This window comes from Calonectris borealis, chromosome 10 (assembly GCF_964195595.1).
Source record: "Calonectris borealis chromosome 10, bCalBor7.hap1.2, whole genome shotgun sequence".
In the NCBI taxonomy this organism is placed as follows: domain Eukaryota; kingdom Metazoa; phylum Chordata; class Aves; order Procellariiformes; family Procellariidae; genus Calonectris; species Calonectris borealis.
This window is the reverse complement of record NC_134321.1, coordinates 7984933-8006765: the sequence shown is the minus strand read 5'-3', so window position 1 is coordinate 8006765 and position 21833 is coordinate 7984933. Positions and strand designations below refer to the sequence as shown.

At 43.7% G+C, this 21833-nt stretch overlaps 1 protein-coding gene across 4 annotated transcripts in view; it reads right to left on the bottom strand.

Moving 5' to 3' along the window:
* MAGI1 (membrane associated guanylate kinase, WW and PDZ domain containing 1) overlaps positions 1-21833 on the bottom strand; it is a 356176-nt gene that overhangs the window by 14559 nt on the left and 319784 nt on the right. For 3 of the 4 annotated variants that reach the window (XM_075158691.1, XM_075158692.1, XM_075158693.1), the window contains exons 12-15: positions 16383-16599; positions 7576-7667; positions 6390-6582; positions 2917-3210 (exon numbers count right to left, since the gene is read on the bottom strand). In XM_075158691.1, the coding sequence (XP_075014792.1) occupies positions 2917-3210; positions 6390-6582; positions 7576-7667; positions 16383-16599 (796 nt within the window). Of the gene's footprint in view, positions 1-2916; positions 3211-6389; positions 6583-7575; positions 7668-10401; positions 10480-16382; positions 16600-21833 lie in introns of all 4 variants that reach the window. The other variant, XM_075158690.1, reaches the window with a different exon arrangement.

Below are 21833 nucleotides of genomic sequence, written 5' to 3'. Positions count from 1 at the left end.
CATAACCCAAATCCTGATTTTATTTTTGAACAGAAAAATTGAAACTGTTTGTAGAAAACACAACCGTCCTCCTCCAAGATTACATCAGTGTCAGCCTCTCAAGTCTTTCCCTAAGTCAACTGCTGTTCAAGCTTCTGCCAATGTTTTGTTCTTTCTCAATTTAGAAAGATAAAATTGTTCTAGGCCTAGGAGGGAGAGCGACTCCCTTTCTACCACAAAGACCTAATCTATTAGCGCTGCATGGGGAAGCAACATGAAACAGTTTTCTTCCATCGTGAATAAAGGTACTACCAGGGAAGGTACGGGACCACTACAGATGGGCCAAGACTGACAAAGGTAACGGTTTGGTGCAGGCATCCACCTCAGCCTCTGTAACCCTTCCCCTTTTATGATCTTAGACGGCATCAGGACGGGAGCAGGGAAGGAATAAGGACTTCTTCATTTAAATACCTCTAAAACCACACACAAAACCATTGAGATGTCTGACACACAGAGCAAGGGCACTTTAGGATGAATGTGTTTTGGAGACAAAATTCTCCTCCTGTTCCATGCAACTGTTTGTCCCAAAAACACAGGGTCGTCCATAGAGTGCAGAACTGGGACAGAGGGGATACACAACTTCACTCAGATAAATCCACTGGGCTTTTGTACAGCTTCTTTACACGGGCAAGAGGCCCTCGGGCACGCAGCATGTGATTAAAACCATGAGGCATACAGACTGGTCATCTCATACTTTGCATCCACAATACATTCACCCTCAAGATGCACTTTCCCATCTGTGCTGTAGTCTTTATTGGATTAGTAGTTTGAGAGATATACATTGCTGCACATAGGACAACACTAGAAAGACCATAAAGAAGAAAAAGCTAAGAAAAGGAATGTGAGTGAGAGAATAAAAGATGCAATGAACACTGGCAGAAAGTGTTAATATTAGTTGCAAACAGTAGGGGGATTTTTTTCTTCTTCTTTTACTGTGATGTTAGAAGTTTCTCTTTCTGGTAATACAAAGCCCCATCCAGTTTAAAGGCTGATTTGAGGGTGTGAGTTCCTACCCCATCCAATCCACTGCACACAGATGACGGAGCCCACACCAAAGTGACCAAGGTGGGTTTTAGAACCAGTTTGGCCCATCTCTAAATGCTACCCATGAAAGAAAAAAACTACAAAGCAGGTCCAAAGCAAGCACCACGCAGCAGAGGGAACACATCTCATGCAGAGTATTAGGAAAAAGCTGAATACACTTGAAAAAAATTAAAGGAAAAACAGTCACAGATCAACAGATCTCCACGAGGAGCCCCTGCACAGAAAACTTCCAGTTAGTGAGTATCTTGGGCTAAAGCAAACACAACTCTTTACAACCTCAGGTCAAGGTTTCTCTGCAGAAAAGAGTTAGAGCATAGTCTTCATACAGTAAAAGTTATTTACATACGTTTGCAAATACTTGCAGAAGATAAAAGCTCTGTCTCTGGTTTAGACTGAGTTCAGTTTAATCTATATTACAATACACCGTTGTGTTCTGGCACCAAAATACCTATTCTGGAGGAGCAGTTTTCAGCAGCAAGGACAGTACGAGGTAGCCTAGCACCTGAGAACTGACAGAACTCGATGCACCAGGTCTGTACTAGATATTTCCCCCTTGAAATGTCTGCTACCACGACTTCCCAGAGCAGTGTTAGAAATGGCCCATGCTACATCAATACCAGCAAAGGAGATGATGCGCCCTCAATTTGTTAGCAATGGCACTGCCAACGGGCAACAGCAGGAAATTTCAGAGAAAAAAGCCTAGGAAAAAAAGGGGGAAAGGCCACTTCTTGCCACATGCACCTGCATGCCCCGGGAACATTCAAGTTGTACAGGGAAACTGCAATGTATTTTGTCTGCTCTGGGAGGAAGTGTGAAGATGGCCAGGGCACTCGTTCCATCTTTCCTTTCCCCCTCCATTCCTATCACACACCACCTTTTTTCCCTACACAGTATAAGTGGATGCTGCCTCTGGCCCTTTTGGAGGAGATGGAAAGGGCAGAAAATAGCACCTCTGGCTGGTTACCCCCTTGCAATGACATTACTGCTCTAAGCAGGCTGTGCTGTGCACACTTGCAAAACCAGCTTATTTGTGCTTTGCAACATAGGACTCCTTTGCTCTGTAGACAGAATTACACCTCTTTTGCAGCAACACCTGGAAATGGGTGTCTGCCTAGCAGAAAGGACTGCCTTCAGAAAGAAACCATGACCACTTCCATTAGGGCAGGATATTAAGTGTGACATCGCATGAACTTCATTTCCCCCTACTCTGAAGAAATGGATTTGGGAAGAGGTGGAAAGGGTCAGAAAAACCATCCCATTTTTTTAACAGTACTCGCCATTTTATGTCTCACCAGCAAGCACTATTAATTAAAACTTTCCAGCTATCAGCATGCTCACTCCATAATGAGGATCAGAATAACCCGGATTGCCAAAGAGAAGTTAATCAGTTTAAGCATTACTGCTTTTAAATCAACTGGCTCAGTTCCACCATCAGGAAGACATATTTCATTCCACCTGCTCCATCTCTGCATTAGCAAACAGCATCACTGGGGGGATCCCCGGCTGCTCTTCTGAGAGCAAACCCCAGAAAGGCGTCCAGCTAGCAGGAGCGCCGGAGCTTCAGGGAGCCATTGGAATTGCCATTGGTGGCATTTTTGGTGGCATTTTTGCTCTTCAGGCTGGGATTTCTCCTTTTGCTTTTCTGGACTCAGTGCTGAACAAAACCCAGGAGGCAAACAGCTACCAAGTCTCGGCCTCCGATTAAGTTATTAATTACATAAATTAGGGCATGCTCACGACTTTCAATTAAACAGATCCCCACTCGCCTCCTCGTGCTGCAGTGCTGAAATCTGCATCTCAGTCGAGGTGCGTTGAAAAAACCCCAAAACTTACCAAACGTCGTCCCCGCCTCCGGCCTGCTCACCGACGAGACGATGACGAAGCCGAACCCCTCGTTTTCGCCGCGGCGGATTTCCACGTCGTAGGGCTGGACCACGGCGCTGACGACACCGCTGCCCCCGCCACCACCGCTGCCGATGCCACTGGTGCTGCCGCTGCCCGAGCTGACGGTGTTGAGGGAGTTCTGGCTGCCCTGCGGCGTTCGCTTCTCCTCCGTAAGTGAGGCCGGCTGGTTGCTGCTGTGGTGGGAAGAGGCTGGGGACGGGACTTCATTCTCTGCCTTGGGAACTGGGGAATTAAAAAAAGACTGTCTGAGCAAGCTGCATCATTTTGTGCTTGAAAAGTGCCATCCATTGAGAAAAAGGTAGAAAAATAAAGCAAATCACCTGCTTTAATCTATAGATCATGGCCAGAGTGACCAAGGGCTCTGTCTGCTTTCGGATGTCACCACCAACAGCTCTGTTTGGTGACGGCACTGACCACACATGCTCATCCCCTCCAGTGTATTGTCATGCAGGCCAAGCCTTTCGCTGCCCACCTACAGCAGCAGTACGGTTAAACCAGTGCAGTGCTGCGTGCTTGGATACTCTGTGCCATTTTAAACCTGGATTACATTAGTTCAGAGGTGCCTCCTTTACATATCCCATCCCCTCTTCAGTTATATATGTGCAACCATGTATATGTGCACAAGCCACGAGGAGAGAGAGTAATATCAAATACCCATCACTCAACACCTGTGTATTTTTTAACTCAGTGCTATCAGTTGGGTAGCACTTATTGCTTTTGATTAACGTGATCTTAAGTAATAATAACCACCCATACTAAAGCAAAACAACTTGTGAACCAAGCTTTTCTGGATGGAAGAACCAGCAGCTATCGTCTGTAGTCTGGCACAGTCAGGGGGAAACCATTATTAACATTAACATTAATATTAAACAAGTGTTTAACAGCAACTGAAGTTGGAAGTGGTATTAGTTTAAAATCTAATCAGTTACCACAAGGCTTGAAGAAATCTCAAAAAAATTGCTTAGTCCACACTCTGCTCGAGTCAGGGCCAACTATACTTACTGTCAGTCCTGACAGATGTTTGTGTAATCTGCTATTAAGTATCTCCCCAGGCAATCTATTGGTTTCTACCTAACTTAAATCTTCCCTGCTGCAACATAAGGCTATTATTTCTAGTTCTATCTAGCAGGCATATGGAGATCATATTATTTCCTTCCTCTTTGCAGCAGCCTGTTATAGTCTTGGGGAGTTTAACACCTCCTCCCCCTTCTCTGCTTTAGGCTAAACAATCCCAATTTGTTCAATATTTCCTTGCAGACCACGTTTTCTAGAGCTCTCCTTATTCTCGCTGGTCCTCTGGATTCCCTCCAGTTGGGCGCTCTCCAACTCAAACATGTCTTTCTTGAAGTGCTGGACCATATTGCAGCTAAGCCATCATCTGCTGGGAAATCAGGAGAGTTCCCCCCTGCCTACATCCCAGCACAGTGTTTTTCTTCACCTGAGCCAACCTCAGGTTAAAGCTTGTCACCCACAATAGCTTCCGCTTCTTGCTACTCAGCCAGTTCTCCACAGTCCATTTGGGCAGCTGAGAGCAGCATATTGCACTTGTCTCTATTGAATGGCTGCCTCCACTAATCAGGTCACTCCTCCAATTTGGTGAATCGAAATTAAGTTGAAGATCTTAAAAACAACAAGAAAATGGATGCCAAACAAAATTTAAACGTGTAAACCCACAATCCAAAGAAAAAGAACTTTAAAATATCCTTGGAAAGGAGTACCTGTCTGCATTTATATACTCAAAGTATGTACTAAATATATAGTATTCTACATATTAAAAATACAGGCGTATAAACTTTCCCCTATACGAATCTCAAGACATGGAGTACCCATTTAGATGAACAATCTTTTTCTACTGGCATATAGATGAGAGGAGGAATAAGGGACCAAAATTCAGGAAGAGGCTTCTCTACAAAGTTATGCTGGAATTTAAAAGCCTGCAAATATAAGGTGAAAGAAGGGATCCTGAATAATTTATCCTAGAGTAAGTGTTCACATTTGAAATGATTCAGAAATAGCTCGGTCTGGAGTAACAAGCCCCTGAATGAAGTATCAAGGGTTTTTATCGAGATGTCTCATGAATCTAAATATTTTATGGTAATTTCCAGCCTGGAGGCTGTAAAGCTGGACAGAAAATCTACACACAAAAACAATACCAAAATTCAGCTGCCCTTCCCCTTCCTCCCAAAGCTCATCTCCTAAAGCTTCTCTCACATTGGCAGCTCTTTGTAAGGAATGAGAGAGGCTATTAGAGGAGAGACATAACCCAGCATCCACAACGGGAAGAAGGAAAGAAACGAGAAGAGAACATTTATTTAATATTGTGCAGAAGGAGCTCAGCCCTGGATAAACATACAGAGCTATTTTAGAGGTACTGTTCTAGCCCTAACTTCTACTGTGGGTCTAATTTCCAACCTGAATGTTACTTTGGTGCTCTTTAAGATTGAAGTACATCACTGCCTATTTTTCTGCTGATGCCTAAACTTGAAAAGCTATATAATGTCCTTTCTTTTGAACAAGTGAGCTAAACTGAATCCCACACTCGAGTTCCCTAAAGGGACTCACAAGAAGAGGCAGCACCCCAGTGTTACTCTCCAATATTAAGCATAAGGTCACATGTCATTTAGAAAGCTCATGCTCATGTCTTCATTTTCTTTGCTATGAGGACTTTTTTGTGTCACTAATCTGGATGCCACCAGGCAGTGTCACTTCCCTCTGCATCTCTGTCTTTCTGCCAGCTTTTTTTTTTCCATTTAGACCATACACTTGTGCAGTGTCTGCACAACACCTAGCATAACCAGCACACAGAAACCTCTCTGTTACAGCAAACATGCACACCCTGTACTACCAGAACCAATGCCACTTACAGTTTTGCATCCTGCAGTTAGTTGACTACATGGTACAACCTCAGTTGAAGCTTCTCCTGTGCCTGGGACATTAGCCATCACACACCAATGCCCTCACTCGCTCTCTGCCCTTGCCTCCCCTCCTGGGAACCCTTCAGCCTCTTTCCCCTCACTCCCAGTTTAAGGGTGGCTATCAGGCAGCACAGTTATTTTGGGAAGAAAACAGAAGGCACAGGCAATCAGACACAGTGTCTGCTGCTGCATGAGTCCACCTAAAAATGATATGTTGCAACTGAAGACTTCCCCGTGTTATCAGAAACCTTCAAGAAGACTGGAGAAGCCAACTGAGATTGAGAGAGTCTTGACTGGAAACAAAATACTTGAAACTGATTTGATCAAGAACAAAAAAGACTAAAAATAGCCAAAAGAGGAAGAATAACACATATCCCCTGAGTTCTCCCAGTATTACAAGGAGGAGCTTTTGTTCTTTAAACCGTTTGCTGAACAGATGGAGTCTGGCAAGAAAATTTACCCCTGCAGAGTGACACTGCAGCCTACCTGTGTAAACCACTTTGCGCCTGACGGTCAGATTGACATGACCTTGTTTAGCTGCCTGTTGCATAAGCTGGACGACAAGCTGGTGCGATTTCCCGACAACAGGCGTCCCATCCACACAGATCAGTTCATCACCCGATCTCAGGCGGCCGTCAGCATCAGCAGCACCCAGCGGTACAATGTGGCCGATGTAAATCTGATGAATTAGTACAAATAGGAGAAAGGAAAGAAAGAAAGCAAGCAAGAAAAAAAAAAAACAGTGATAAATGAGAACTAGCTCAACAGCCAGCTGGAAGTAAGGGGCACTGGTGGTTAGACCCAATTTAGTAGGGAAATTGTTGACAAACGTCTGCTGGTCAGGAAAGTTGCTCCTGTGAAAGCAGCTCCATGTGAATATAGTCACATCGTGAAATTGTAATAAATTGACATCTTGTTTCTTTAGGCGGTCCATTCACTCTAATGACAGATAGCCTTGGGAAATGCGTTCAACCAGACAGTGACCAGAGAGGAAGATGGTTAAAAGCACTGAGGGTCTTGTCAGGGAGGCTGAGATTGAGTTATCCTTTCAGTCGCCTCTAGGGTTTACAAGCTCCGTACCACGCGACTGTCCACTAACTCAGTCTTGGTTTATCTTCAGTGAGTTCTGTGGAGTTCCTCTAACATGAGAGGAATTCATGGCCTCTCTTTCCGTAAATGAGCAAAATAATTTTGGCAGGGAAGTATGTGGAAATTTATGCTGCCACTACGTAGCTTTGACCTGTGCAGCACATGAAAGACCACGTGTTTTTAGCCTGACACCTTCCATGGGTACTGGATTTATGACAAAGTTAAGTGAATTCAAGGAGGGAATTGAGCAAATAGAAAACCTGACACTCTTAAGATCAAAATACTTGCAAACCTGACCAGGACATTCTTTCCTCAGTGTCCAGGCAATTTCAGACCTATACGTTTTCATTTGGGCTATCACAAAAACAGGGAATACCAGGGAAAGCCAAACCCATTTCACTTATGGGAGTTTTTGTTTGTTTTTTTGGAGGGAAGGTGGGGAGGAGTTGCGGGGTATAAATACATAGCCCACTAGTTACTTAATAGAGATGCCATGGCGCAGTTCTGCACATCTGTACATGCTACTGCCGTGATTCTGGAAGATGTTGTGAGTTAAAACAAGACCACTTCTAGATGTACTCACAGGTTCTCCAGGCTCATTTCCACCTAGAATCCTAAATCCAAAACCGGTTTCCTTTCTCCATAGAAAGATATCCTGCTCTTGGTAATCTGGAACTGAAGGGAAAGAAGGAAAACTGTAATTTTTAATCAAAAACCCATACCTTTATACCCAAATCAGGACTACTCTGATGTACGCGTAGCGGGATCCACTGCACAATTTTACTCTTTAAATGAGGCAGTCTTGAATTTTTAGACATAATTAAGAACATTTATAAGTTTAAATACTAAAGGATTATTATTTAAATCACTACTAAAAATTATATGGTGATTGCTACTTTCTAGGTGTCTAATTGTGACTTGCCATTTGTTTATCACTATAGTATTTCCTTCCATCAATATTAGCATCATTACCCAGTGCAAGAGCCTCTTCCAAATCATCAATAAATAAATATGTACAACAGAGAATCACTCTGCCAGAAACAATACAGCTGCCTCCTCTTTCATGGGAGACAAAAGAGCCACTTGTTTTGACTTCTACTGTTTAATTAACTTTCAGAAGCATAGTTTGCTATCTGCCTACTGACACTGCTTTAAATAACTATGGGACAGATCCCCAGTTGGTGTAAAACAGAAGGGCTCTACTGAAAGCAAAGCAGCTCTCCTGACTTGCACTTGCTTGAGTACGGGTTCTGTAAAACCAATGAACAGACAAAATCAGCTGGAAACATAAAAAAGCTCAACCTTACCTACTCATTAGTATGGAACACCAGCAAGGTTTTTACAATGAATATTACATACAGTAAAGTACTAACCTTGAAGTGCGGTTGAACAGTAATCTTTTATATTAACTTATTCGTGCTTGCTTTCATCCCTTTTTTAAAAATGCAAAATTAATTGCTAACATTAAATCATATCAGAAGACAACTTCAGGTTCATTTAATATTTATTGGTTAGTATCTGTAACATTGACTAATTTTGTAATGATCCCCTCCCAAAATTTGTAATTAATGATAAAAAAAGCCTTTACAAGTCAGCTGCCTAGACCTTTAGCAAAGAAACCAAAGTATATCGTTCAGGAATGTAATTTAAATAAGTGCATACTCAGATATGGGATGCAACACGTTAATCTAGCTCTCCGTATCTGTGAGCAGATAAACTGGTTGTTTTCCATTGACACCAGTGAGCGTCAGACTGGGCCCTAATTGCATTTTACACTGTCGGTGCCTGTTTGCGCAAAGGTTTGGGTCTAGTCATCTGGTGCTTTTCAGTGCTGAGACTTTTGGCTAGCTCTGATGGTCTCTCTTCAATGACTCAACAGGTTTAAAATATGATACGAATTTAAGACCTGGGAATACTAAAAATTAAAAGAACAGGTGAGTGCTAAGGCACAGATGTCTGCTTTGACATTTTCATTCAAACTGGTTTATAGCCACTGGTTTTAGATATCATATTTTCACATTTTGCAGTCATTACTCGCAGTCATAAACTAAGCTTAAGACCTGTCCACATTACCTTACTGAACTAGAGGTTAATTTTTGCCCAGATACAATTACAGAATAATCAGGCGATGAACACGCTGGAAGCCGGCGTGGTTCATCTGTTCAGGCGGGCTGGCTGAAGGCAGCTCGCCACCATACAGACGTGCGGCACAACAGCAGAACTCAGGCAATGAATTAATTGGTCTTTGTCACTGCCTTCAGCGAGGGGGAGCGTGAAGAGCAGACACATTCGGAAGCGTCTCTCCAGCACTTCGCAGGCTTTTTTGGCAAAGGCTGGCCCCAACCAATTAGTAGCGTGTGTTGGATCTGTCAGAGGCAAAATGGCTTCTGCAGAGAGCTTCAGCGTGGGCCCGCTTCCTCGGCATCTCTCAACACCTTCCCATTTGTCAGCTCTCCAGTCTCACTGAACGATGCCTTATGTTCCTGGTTCGGGTACAGCTAGCCAATTAATGGCCGCTGGAGATAACAGCAAGCCGAGGCGTAACGGCAGTGTCAAACCAAAGCAACAAAAAAAGACAAGTCTACACCCAAAGAAGCAAGTTCATTCATGTAACGCTCCTTCCGCTGGAAGGGCTACGGAGAGGTGAAACACGGATACAACAAACATACAGACAACACACATTTACACAGCGTGAGTACAAACCGAACAAAACTCCTTTTACCGCTTTTTGCGCCAGCTCTGCAGTACGGTGATTCACTGGCACAGCCCAGAAAATCCCACCCACCTCGGTGCTTCCATACAGCTGAGGTGGGACCCCCTGAGGCTCTCCATACTGGAAAATTACTTCAGGTTCTCCGTTATTCGGTAGCGCTTCAGAGGAGCCACTTTCCTTACTTAAAGGGAAAATTTCATGCTGGTGCTGAAACTTTGTTGAAAACGAATGGAAAATGGCCTCAGGAGTCATTCATTGCATCTTTGCACCTTGACCTGCTCTCAGGCATGTCTGACTCTTTCTGCAAAAATGTATACATAGCCCAAATGGGTAAAACTTGCCAGTCTGCTCGTCCTGAATTAAACCGGACCATTTGGAGAGCGTCGCAAAAGTGGTAAGAAGAGTTCTGCTGGGGCCGTGAGGAGGAATGGAAGGAGAGGTAAATGCCACAGCCCCATCGACGAGCCACGCAGGCAAACTCATGGACGAAATGGGAACATGATACCCCCCACCGCCGCCTACGAAATCTGCCGCTATCCAGTACACAGTAAAGCAAGTACTCTGCACCTTCACGGCTAACCTTGGCACAGGGCCCTGCCAGCCCCCCTTGGTGATGAAGAGCCCCCCGCCACAGAGCAGCAATGACACCAGAACAAGACATCACAAGACACAGATATATTCTCGGCACAGTCTTACATTCTCCAAAACTCGTGGAATTGATTTCTCTCTCTCTCTCACCCTTGCTCAGTCCAGTTGCAGGCGAAGGTGACATAGCTGTAATATTAATTTTACAATTTTGCAAAGCTTAATGTATCTGCTTTCTTGGTAGTTCATTTAATTAATTTTGACTGTATGGATCATGTTAGGCTTTCATGCATAAATTGCTAAGGTTATAGCTACTATGGATTATGACATACTAACTTTCACATCTATTTGCACATGCCTGTGTACATGTGGATATGTAATACACATACACATACGAGAATTTATACATTTATGCACATGCATGCAGGTATATTTGAAGACCTCTTTTTTCTCCTCAGAGGAAGAATCTCTTTGAGAACACCTTAAAAATACTTTTCTACAAAAAAACTTCCATCATCATGACACTGTTAGTTTTCCAAATGGAAATACCTTTTTCTAATGTTAAAAGAAATTCTAAATATATGGTGATGAACAATGAACACAGTGCTTAATTAGAGGTCATTTTAATCAAACTTTCTCATACAAACTTTAACAATTACCTTACATGTTATATAAAAAAAAAATCTGCCCAGTGCGATATCACTTTCAACAAAAGATGGATTCAAAAATAATCAGTATGAGTTTGCTTTAGTCACTAGCTCATTTGAGGCAGCAACACTTCCAATGACTCACAGCTTGGCAAAGCACAAAAGTTTTAAGGCCCAGATTCAGCAAAGTATATAAGGACAAGTCTGAAATTAAGAGTGAACAGTCTCACTGAAGCTGATGGAGAGTTTCAGTGTTGAAAAGTCCTGTGATTTAGCCATAAATCTAATGAGATTCCGTATTTGCAGGAAAGCCCTGTTCTCTAAACCATCCCACTGCAGAGGAATTCCAGTTTTTCTACCTTTTCCTTTTAATCAACCCTTCTAGTGGCACGGAAAGCTTTCGAAAGATGGCTTCAGCATGTTCTTGACAAGATGACCAAGCTCTGCCACTGAGGTTTGGGGAAGGCGCGATGCCTCGACTGAGCCACGGACCAGGCTGGTGCCAGAGGAACACCAGCAGAGTCTGCCCACCACCCAGCTCCGTAACAGCTCAGCAGCCTCTGCTGCTCACGCAACGTCCTGCAAGTGCTACGGTCTTTTTTAGCAAGACATTCTCTAAGGGCATGGACACATCTGTGTGCCCCAGTGTACAACTGTAACTGTTTGTCTCCTATTAATAGGACATAAACCCTACCAAGAGGCTTTTACTAACCATCATCTTTAAAGTCAGTCTGATCAGAAGGCGGCTGCAATTTCCTGAGAGTATTTTTCATTTCTATTTTAGGGATAAGTATCTAATGTTTGGTATCATTGTGCAAATATTTTTAATTCTATGTAATTGCTGATGAGTGAACGCTACACACTAGGGTCAAGACTTGTTTGTATTATTTTAATTAGATTTGGGGAGAGAAAATCCTACCAAATAAATCACGTGCCTGAAAATAAAATTCAAATATTAACGATAACTTAGAATATTTTAAAAGCTTTAAAAATTATCTATCGTGTTCTGCTTTACTTTTAATTAAATGCTTAAGCCCTTCAAAGGGATTCATTAACACATCTGCAATTCAGATTAATTCATTTTGTCACTGCTGTTTTGACAGATGGCCATATGTAGGATATGGTATTTTGCAAAGCAATCAGGCCACATGAGAAAAATTTGACAACAGATTGCGTTAATCTTTAAGGAAGTTTAATAATACATTGAAAAATAAAAAGCATATTATAAAAATATATTTTTCAATAAAATAGTGCGAGATTTCAGAATTGCGCTTCTTTGATAAACTATTCAATTGCTGTTTCTCTCACCGAGTGCTCTTCACGTATGTCACCCCTGGATCTTGGAACCGCTTCAGTGTTTAAACCTTAGGGGTTTGTCCTTCTCTCTGATTCATGTACACAACTCCCACTAGCAGCAATGAGTTACCCATAAAGAGGAGCTCAGACAGCTAAAACTTAGCGCCAGCAAAGAGTGCATTTGTTATCGCCACCAAATGATCTGTTTTCAGATGCACTCAACACAAAGCCAGCTATTCTCAAAAGTCTTAATCCAGCAAAGAATTGCGACTCTGGGCCAGACTGCAGCACACTATTGGAGCTCAGCCTTAGCTTTAAAGCATCCAAGTCCCTTTGGGTTTACAGCTTGAAAATAAGCTTCCTTGGACTGGAGCCCAAGCACTCAGCACCTTGCAGGCCTGATCCCCTCACCCAGGGGAGCTGCATGTAAAAAAACTTTAGCCCTTATTTGTTGAATAAAGTTGCAGTTCTCATCTGCTGCCACTCAACCAGAGTCCTGACACAGTTATGGAGCCATTGCTTAGCTTTGCATTATTAATTCTAGCTTAATTTTTCTTCTTTTTTTTTTTTTTCTTCCCTCCCCTAAACAGGGAACATCTGTGGCTCTCCTCCGCAGAATCTGAGTACTTCCTGACATTAAGATACATCGGGTAAATAAAAAAATACATGTTTTTACAAAATTATGGGTTATCTGGTGCTTTTGAACCAAATTCTGCTCTACCAATGGCTTCAGTGAGACAAGTCACATAAATCAAATATACTCTTTTTTTTTATGAAATACTGATCCAAAGAATACTCAAAGAAAGGAAGAACACATTTTACCAATTCTGAAAATTTAAAATGTTGCCTGTGAGCTTTCCATGTCTACATTATTATTATTAATGTTAATAACAGTGGGATGCACTTCCAGTAAAAAGGCAGTAGGTGGTCATTATAGATTCAGCACTTCTTAGAAACATCCTGGAGACGATGTATTCATACATTGAATGAAACCTCTTTATATTATTATTTTTAGATTAAAAAAAGATCTGTCTGGGCTGGGGCTAATGAATTCATCTTTTGGTGTCAACTGATCTAATGCTCTAAAATTCTGTCTTTTTTAACTTCATCATATACTTCAACACAAAGGGTTGTTGCTGTTTTTCAGGCCACTTGTCGGGGATTCAAAACCCTGCCTCTCAAAAGAACATTTTATAATCCTTTTCAGGTTTTTTAAAATTCAAGGCCATGAATCACAGAGAGCAAGCCCCGGACTGGGCAGCAGGAAGAGCTGGGAGAGCTGAGCTGGGGCTCCTCGGCCAGCGGGGGCTTCTAGGAGCCACCAAAAGCCCCAGTTACAGGATGCACCAGCCGATCTCGGCACTGGCACTAGGGTGGCATCCTCCTGCTGTACATCAGACAGGCATTCAGTTCTGCTCACGTCTTCATCAGAAGGATGCAGAGGGAGTCACACCTAGCACCCAAGGCTATGGGTGTCATGGAAGAGGAGGTGCTAACCTCAGTCCCAAAGCCAAAGGGAATGGGTGCTCAAGCAAAGAAGCAAGCAACGATATGACTGTACCACTGCCAGCCAAAGGAGGCACTGGGGTTAAACTGAACCGCAGCTGGGTAAAAACACGAAGAGCAGCACATGTGGAGCAGACAGTCAGTGAAACTGGAGGCCCAGGGAACTGTCTCTCCCATCCTGCAGTCTGCGGTGCTCCATGTCAGCAGAGCTCCCTACGAGTGGTCCGAGAGCCGCACAGCCGGTGCTTGGGCAACACTGGGAAGTGAGTCTCAAAGGGATGATTCATGTTCGTAACAGAGCAGCCACCAATTGCCCTCTTTTCATGGGACCAAACACAGGGAAAGAAACATGGTGGTTCAGCCCAAGCTCCCAGGGCAGAAGAGGCGCCGGGTTTCAGCTGTGAACCACAGTCGCCATTTATGAGACTGGGGAGAGGGATGAAAGGTGAGGGCGCGGCGAGGGAAGGAGCAAGAGCTGACCGCTGATGTCTAAATAAAACCACCAGTCAGACTTTGGGATCAGACCGCGACAGGAAACACAGCATGTCCAACTGCCTTTTTCACTTAGACTATCTCTTTCCTGGTTTTCTTCACCTTTTATTAGGTGCAGCAAAGCCATGTCACTAGGTAAGAGTGCAGGTTAATCCCCAGGGACTGTGTTTCGTTCCAGCTTAGGGTTGGAAATTCATAGGCTCTTGGACACTTCTAGTGGCACATGCTTACAAGGAGACATGACCAGATCACACTTCTGCCATTCTCTATCTATGAAACGAAGAAATCTTAGAAAACACCTTCCTGGGAAGGAAATGGCAATGGGATGAAAAGGTGGTAGAAAAGCACTGATGTTCAAACAGGTAGGTCTCATCTGGTAGAAGAGGCAGGAGATAAGGATTGAAGCAATAGAAGAGAAGCAACCCCACTACAGAGATGCTGGACCACGGAATGGTGAGACAGGGAAGCTGAAGGGGCGTAGCAGATCCCAGTCTAGCAAAAGGCCCAAGCGGAGAGGATTGTGGCACAGGGAAAGACGGGGTGTGGGAAACCAGCAGGTCAAGAGACAGTGAAAAGCCCTCTGGAAGGGCTCTAATCACAGACAACGATAAAACTCTACAAGATACCTGCAGCCATCGAGGAAAAAGGGAGGATGTGGAGGTGGACACAGAAGGGCGACTGCCTGCCTGTGCACTTCAGGATTTCTCTGGCTCAGCCTTGGGTTTTATCAGGAAAGACAGGCAGGAGTTAGGGCTGCTAAGCTGATACTAATGACTAATTAGTATGAGTTAAACAGTTAATTAGAAATTAGCAAAGTAGCTGCAGGGGGTCAGAAGCAATGCCAGCACTGTGCCTACGGGAACCACGTGAGCTGAGCAAGGGTGATGCTGGTGCCATGGGACGGCCTCAGCCTTGTCCATCCAGGCAGGAGAAGGAGGAGCTCTGCCCACAGCTCTGCAGGGCTGAAGCGTCACCGTCCCTCAGCTCTTGCCCCTTTTTCCTATTTCAACAAGACGCACGTGCAAGTACCATCGCTGCACTTCGCCACCGAGCAGCATGACCTGGCCCAGGAGCCCGCAGGGTCAGTACACCTAATCCCCGGGAAGGGAAGGAAGCAGCGCACAGAAGCTGAGACACCTACAAACTGCATTGCTGAGACATTCAATCCCAAGAGATGCATCTTCAGCCAAGAAACTGTGACTCATGATTTAATTTTTCCAGGACATAAGATTTCAAAGTGATTCATTTGATCAGGAAAAAACAGTCCTACCATTTTTCATTCTGGGGTAATGTTCATTTCATACTGGTTTGAGCAATTTCCAGTTAGCACAATAAATTCAAACTCCAGGTGATACTCTTACAGCACCAAGACGTTGAAGCTCCCTTTTCTGTAACTAAAGTAAGCACTGCTTTTGAAAATGAACCTAATACTCTAACTCCTTCTTTAAGAAGCTTTTACAGATTCGATCATCTTCAGCAGTGCAATTAAAGCAAAGCCAGCATGCTTATTTTGTTTGCAGAGAAGAAACGGATTGAAACCATATTTATAGTCTTGGAGCAGAGTCAAAGCCCTGCTGAACTATTAGCCAAGTGTGCAGATTATTAATTGCCATAAAAGCCACTTACAATATGCATTTGATATCTGTATTGTTAAAGTGTCCACTCTGGTCAAAGTAAAACGGCTCAGCTGGATTTTCTCCTCCCCAGGGTGAGACTGGAAAACATCTGATATGAATTTCAGCAAACTAAATACTTCCCCTCCTTACTGAAATTCCTATGCATATCAGACAATGAGTCTTAACCTCAAAAAAGAGTTTAGGATCTGGATAACAAACTTGGAAATTCTCCTTCAGTCTGATTTAAAAGCAAAATTAAAAAAAACGCAGAAAAGATGGTCTTTAATTTTAAAGGGATTTTTCGTATTAAGCTTTGGTCTAAGTGCCCTTTCCTAGAGATGATCTAAATTCATTCCTCATCAGAGAGGAAACTGCACCCCTATTCAAGTAGATATCACTGACAGATACCAAATTAACAAACTGAAGCCTTATATCTTCAACATAAATCTAAAAGATTCAGTTCTTCGCAAAGAAAATATACAGAGAGCAGCTGCCAGAGCCGTAGCCTTAGCAACCACACCTGCTTCATACTCACGTCGGCTTTCATACATGCTCCTGGACTGGGCCCAGATTTTGAATGGATCTGGCTTCTTCTGCCCAGAACTGTCCGGTTGATCCGCAGCCGGCGCCTCCGCGGCGGTGTAGTCCGGCAGCACCTGCGTGCTGTGAACGGGGGAAGCGGTGTGCCCGCTGCGGTGGCTGGAGACGCTATGCTGAGAACTGTTTTGGCTGTCTTTCCTTTCAAGTGGTTGCTGTAAGGAAGAAAGCGAGTGGAAAGAGAGAGAACAGACGGTTATTGGTCTTTGAGTGGGTGTTTTCCATCAATTTTTCTCCCTTCTTTGATCAGGGTTTCTGCATGCATATAAGTAAATACATAAATCACAGTTTTGCTGCCACCAGTTAATGCTGGGTACAGTTAAATTCCCCGATGACAGATTTTGATAGGCAGACTGACAGAAAGAGATATGCAAAACAAAGTCATTTATCATAAAAAAAAAATGCAGTTCTCCATCTCACACATAAAACAAATCTAAATCTCATTATAGGTTACTAGTTTCAGTGCACTTATTTTTTCCTACATTAAGGCAGAAAAACTCAAAAACCTTCTACTCAGATAACATTACAGTCTAACTTGAGCCTGCAAGAAAAAGGAAAAACTACCAAATTTCACTGTGAAAACTTAAACACTCCCTCTGAAACAGATGCAAGCACAGCCCTTACTACGAAAGATCACTTTTCCTCTGCAGCTCTTGCAACCCCCACATCACAAGTGGGTGGACAACAGAGTACCACTTTCACGTCTCTGCTTCCCAGAGCATCCACAGGATTACAGCAGACCTTCACAAAATGTGAAAACGTCTATTTGCTGTTTGATTTCCTTGTTTTAATTCAGCATATTAAAACAGGAAGAAATACGTCCGCCTAAATTCAAGGCTTATTCAAAAGCAATATGTCAAGAGCTCTGTCTGCTCAATATTTAGCTAAGCAGGGTACATAATTCTTAACTCAAATTCACAACGGTGTGCTCAAATGAAGCACAAGACACATTTGCATTGCCAGGATTTGTACTACTCAATATGCAGAAAAATCCTCCCTCAACAAGAGCTCCCCAAAATGTGCAGCAAATGCTTTTTAATGCTCTTTTGAGATGACCTTGGGTTGGCATCAAGGTCGAGTCCAATCTCTCACCTGCTCCGGAACAGGGAACTGGCACATTCCTGGGGCTGCTGTGACGCAGAGGGCGGCCGTAAAAATAGCATCCTACAGGTTGTTTTTACAACGTCCACAATTTCCTGGCCAAAAGGGGTCAGCCACTCATACCAAGAAACCTCAGACAAAAATTTAAAGCCTCTTGCTGGCATTGGGTACCCGAAAACATGGCAACAGGAGTCTCTGCTTTCAGGGACTTCTCCACAAAGAACCAGGCAAGGGTTGGGAGAAAAGCCAGCGGCAAACACAGAGCAGATCAGTACGGGGGGCTGAAGTGCACAGAGGTCTGGGGGCCCCCTCCTTTACTCTGAACGCGGAACCCCCGCTCTGTTAAATGTTCCATTATAGCACGGCTGAATGAATTACAGAGGAGAAAGTCACCATACGGAAGTGCCCTCTTTTTGAGTCTTAACAATAATCTTTTTTTTTTTTTTTTCCTTTAAGTTGCACATATTTTTAGGTTTACACTGAGAAAAAAAAGCAGCTCCAACAGCCCAAATGACTTTGACCTCTCATCCTTACATTTGAGTTGTTGATCCACTACCAGCATTTTTTAAATACCTTGATCGACTACAATATGAAATTGCTTTTGTCCTTTAAAGCAATTTTGAACAAAGCATACGTGCTGTGATTATTCATCTGCAGACTTTCAAATACAAATATCTGAACCAATTTCAAACATTTTTAGCTTTTTAAGTGCTGAAAGAAGCTAATTCACATGCTGCCCTTCAGTTTTTAAATGAAGCAGTTTTAAAACATCTATGCTGTGGATAATCACTCCTTTGTAACTTAAAAATAAAAAAAAAGAAAAAACACTTTACAACTCTCAGTCCAGCCATCTGGATTGTTTTGTTTGTTTGGCCAAACTACTAAAATAACTACAAGCATCCTGTGAAACTTCAGGCCAATCTCACTGGAAATAGCTGGTTTACAGAAGTTGGAGTACAGGGACTAAAATGTGAAGCTTTATTCAGCCCTTGAGGAAATGTTGAGAACTCTCTGAAAACTTTCTGATTTAAAAAGAAACAAAGTTTGAACTTTAAAAAGTGTTCTCACTTTATGATATGAAAGATCTAAATATTGAACAAACTATGAATTCTGTTTCATATTTGGGTTGCAAATGGAAGTGTCAGCATATCTCAAGCAAAACCACTTCTAATTAAATTAGAGTTGAAATTGCAAATACACAGGCATTTTGCAAGAAATAGGGGAAAACTTCTTCAGAGGGACAGTTGTTTTTCCAAACAATAACTCCTTTAAAAAGCCTGAAACATCTCTACTTGAGATGTTCAACTAGGAGATGAAGAGAGGGGCAGGGAAAGGGGAACACAATCATGGAAAACATGACTATATGTAATTAAATTAATTCAAGACTATTAATTGACTTTCACATCACCAGATGAGGCCAAAAAGGTTTGGGGCCAAACTTTTACACGTGCTGTAGCAGCTTCAGCATATCATCATCACCATCAGGACTTGCAGGGGTCTGACCACCCTGCTCTCCATGGCGCTCCTGCAATGGGGACTGCCCCGATGAAGAAGTTTGTGCCTTGGTGCACAAGAGATGCACCCAAGAGATGGTCCCAAGAGATCTGAGCTGACGATACGCTAATGAAAGGATGGCTTCTCTATCTCCTGCCTCGTTCCTAGCTTTGGGGCCGATCCTCCTGGGTCCGGGTCTGGCTGCCCAGCCTCACCCAGCTCACACACGGGCAGGAAAGCAGCTAAATGAGGGCCAGATGAGCACAGGGCTGTTTGGTGACAGACTGCTGCGGAGCGGGCGGTTCAGACCTCACCCTGAGACGCTGATCGTGTTTTTCAGTGCAAAGGAAAGCAGATGAGCTGAATCGTGCTGACTTCTGACAGTAGCTACAAGAGCATGGGGCACTGAGCTACCCAAGTCAGCAAGAGCACCCCTGATCCTCCAGAGTCTATGGTCTTCTTCAGAGCTGTGGATAAGCATAAATAGCTTGCCAGAAAGACTCTTGACCAAAAGTGGCTAGAAATCAAGACTACGATGACTACCTTGAGTCCTTTTAGGCAGATTGCACACTTAAATACAGGTGATGGGAAAAAACAATCACCTTGGTACTATATCACAGCCATGACAAAATAAATACGTGGAAAGCTGGAACTTCTTGTGCCCTGCTCAAGTGCCAGGTCTGAGATGCGTGGCCTGTGCCAGCTTCCCTATGCCCTTGCTGAAACTTCGCAGTGCTCATCCTGCAAAACATAAGATGAAGAAAACGTACTATTGGGAAGAAAGTCTTTTCTAGCTGCCCTTTCCCCACTGGTTGAGGTTAACGGGAACGTCAGCGTGGCTCAGATTTCCGAGTGCAGCTGTGGGGGCAATTGCTGCAGAAGAGGGGTCAGCAGCGGTCAGGGTTTGGGCATACATCAGCCTTCCAGGATCTCTTCCCTCCACTGTGCAATCCCGTTTTCAGCCACAGGCACTTCATTTGCCGACCTGAAAGGCAGCTTCTCTCTCAGCAGAGAGGTTGAGTGAGCCCACACTGAGCACTACATCGTCCTTTGATTACAGAGAGGGAAGAAAACAGCAAAGGCGATGTGAGCCAGGGAGCTTAAAGCTGTTGTGCTTCAAAAGGAGACAGAAGGAAAACTGCTTACAAAAGTCTCCAAGTGCCTGCAAAATGCTACAGATACCCACATAGCAGAGACGCGCTTGTCATTCATGCTAAATGAAAGAGTAATTAAATGTTACTTTGTACAGCGACTGCTAAAACAACCAAGGCCCATGACACAGCTGAGAGGTGGCTGCAGGCAGAGATGGGACGCTAATTATTAGCAGCAGTTGTGTATGTCTGTGTCAGGCAGAGAGAAACCCGCAGAAGAGGCGATGGTGGCAGGGAACATGTCCTGCGGCACGAACGGACACCAAAGCTTTTTGGCACAGGATTCTCCAGGCATTAAACTGCAAGAGAGAAGAGTTGCTGTGGTTTCCTTCCACTGCATTTCAAGGTGGGGGGAAAAAATGGTCTCTGAATGAAGAGGGATGTGTTGTACAAACACTCACGCTATGGAACCTACTTCTCCTCCTGACAAAAACAGGACATCAGCAGAGCCCCAAGTGCTGCCTATCCACCCGATACATGTGGCAAGTCTCTTGTCAGGGACAGGCTGTGCATAGGAATTGCATTTTTGGCCACAATTCAGCTATGCTGACAATGTATTTATTTACACTCAAAAGAAAAATAAGATTTTTGGAAGAGCTTAGCACTTTCTTCCCCCTGCAGTGATCCTGTCTTCTGATGATCTAGCTGCAGATTTTGTGCTCTAGAGCATTTTGGAGAAGCTGATCCTGGCAGCGACAGCAAACTGAGCTGGAAATGGGAATCTTTGCCCCCTTGTGGAGTATTTTGATGCAAGCAACATAGTGAAAAAAAAGAAAAAAAGAAAAAACAAAGTTTGTTTTCATCCATGTTATACCAGGATAATTGCAGGGGAAGTTGCTAGACTGGAGAACTTGCACACTGAAAATGTATATCCCCAGAGGGTCAATACAAAAATATTATCCATTTTCATCTAAAGAAGAATCAACGGGAAACTGAAAACAAACAAGCAGCACAGAGAGCTGCTGTTAGCATATCCTTGGTGGAGAGAAAGGGGGAAGAAAGGACTTGGAAATGCCCAATCCCCATGTACGGCTGCAAACTTTTTTTTTTTTACTAATTTGGCTCTTCAATCAAGGTTGAAAAAGTCTCCTTAAAAACTGAGAAAAAGAGCAAAGTTCATCAGAAGATACACACAGGCTGAAAAATAGAGCCCAGGAAAACTGAGCTCAAGGCAGAAAAATATTCCCGGACGGTGTCACAGCCCCAGCACTAACAAACCTCTCCAAGGGGCCAAAACACCTCCTCCCAGCCGGAAGGTATCCAACAGCTTGAAGTCGGCCTTTCGGGAATACGGGATTGGGGCTCATAGTTAAAAATAGGGCTTGTTCGAGGAAGAGACAGCCGTCTGCAGTCAGCTGGGAGTGTGTCCGGGCTCTGGGAAAGGTACGAGGTAACACGAGAGGGCTCGTCACTGTGCTGAGCAAAGCAGAAGAGGATGGAGACCTGAGCTCGTGTTTTCCCCGATGCAACAGAAGAAACAAAGAATGAGCACAAATTAAGATTGGGCCAGCTGCTCCTGTCCTGGATGTACGCTGTCCTTTAACTGCAGCTAATTTATTAATCAAGGAATGCTGGAAAACATTCCCTCTGCGGTGGGCAAAGGGAGCGCGGGAAATGGGCAGCACGTTCAACCCAAGCCCCAC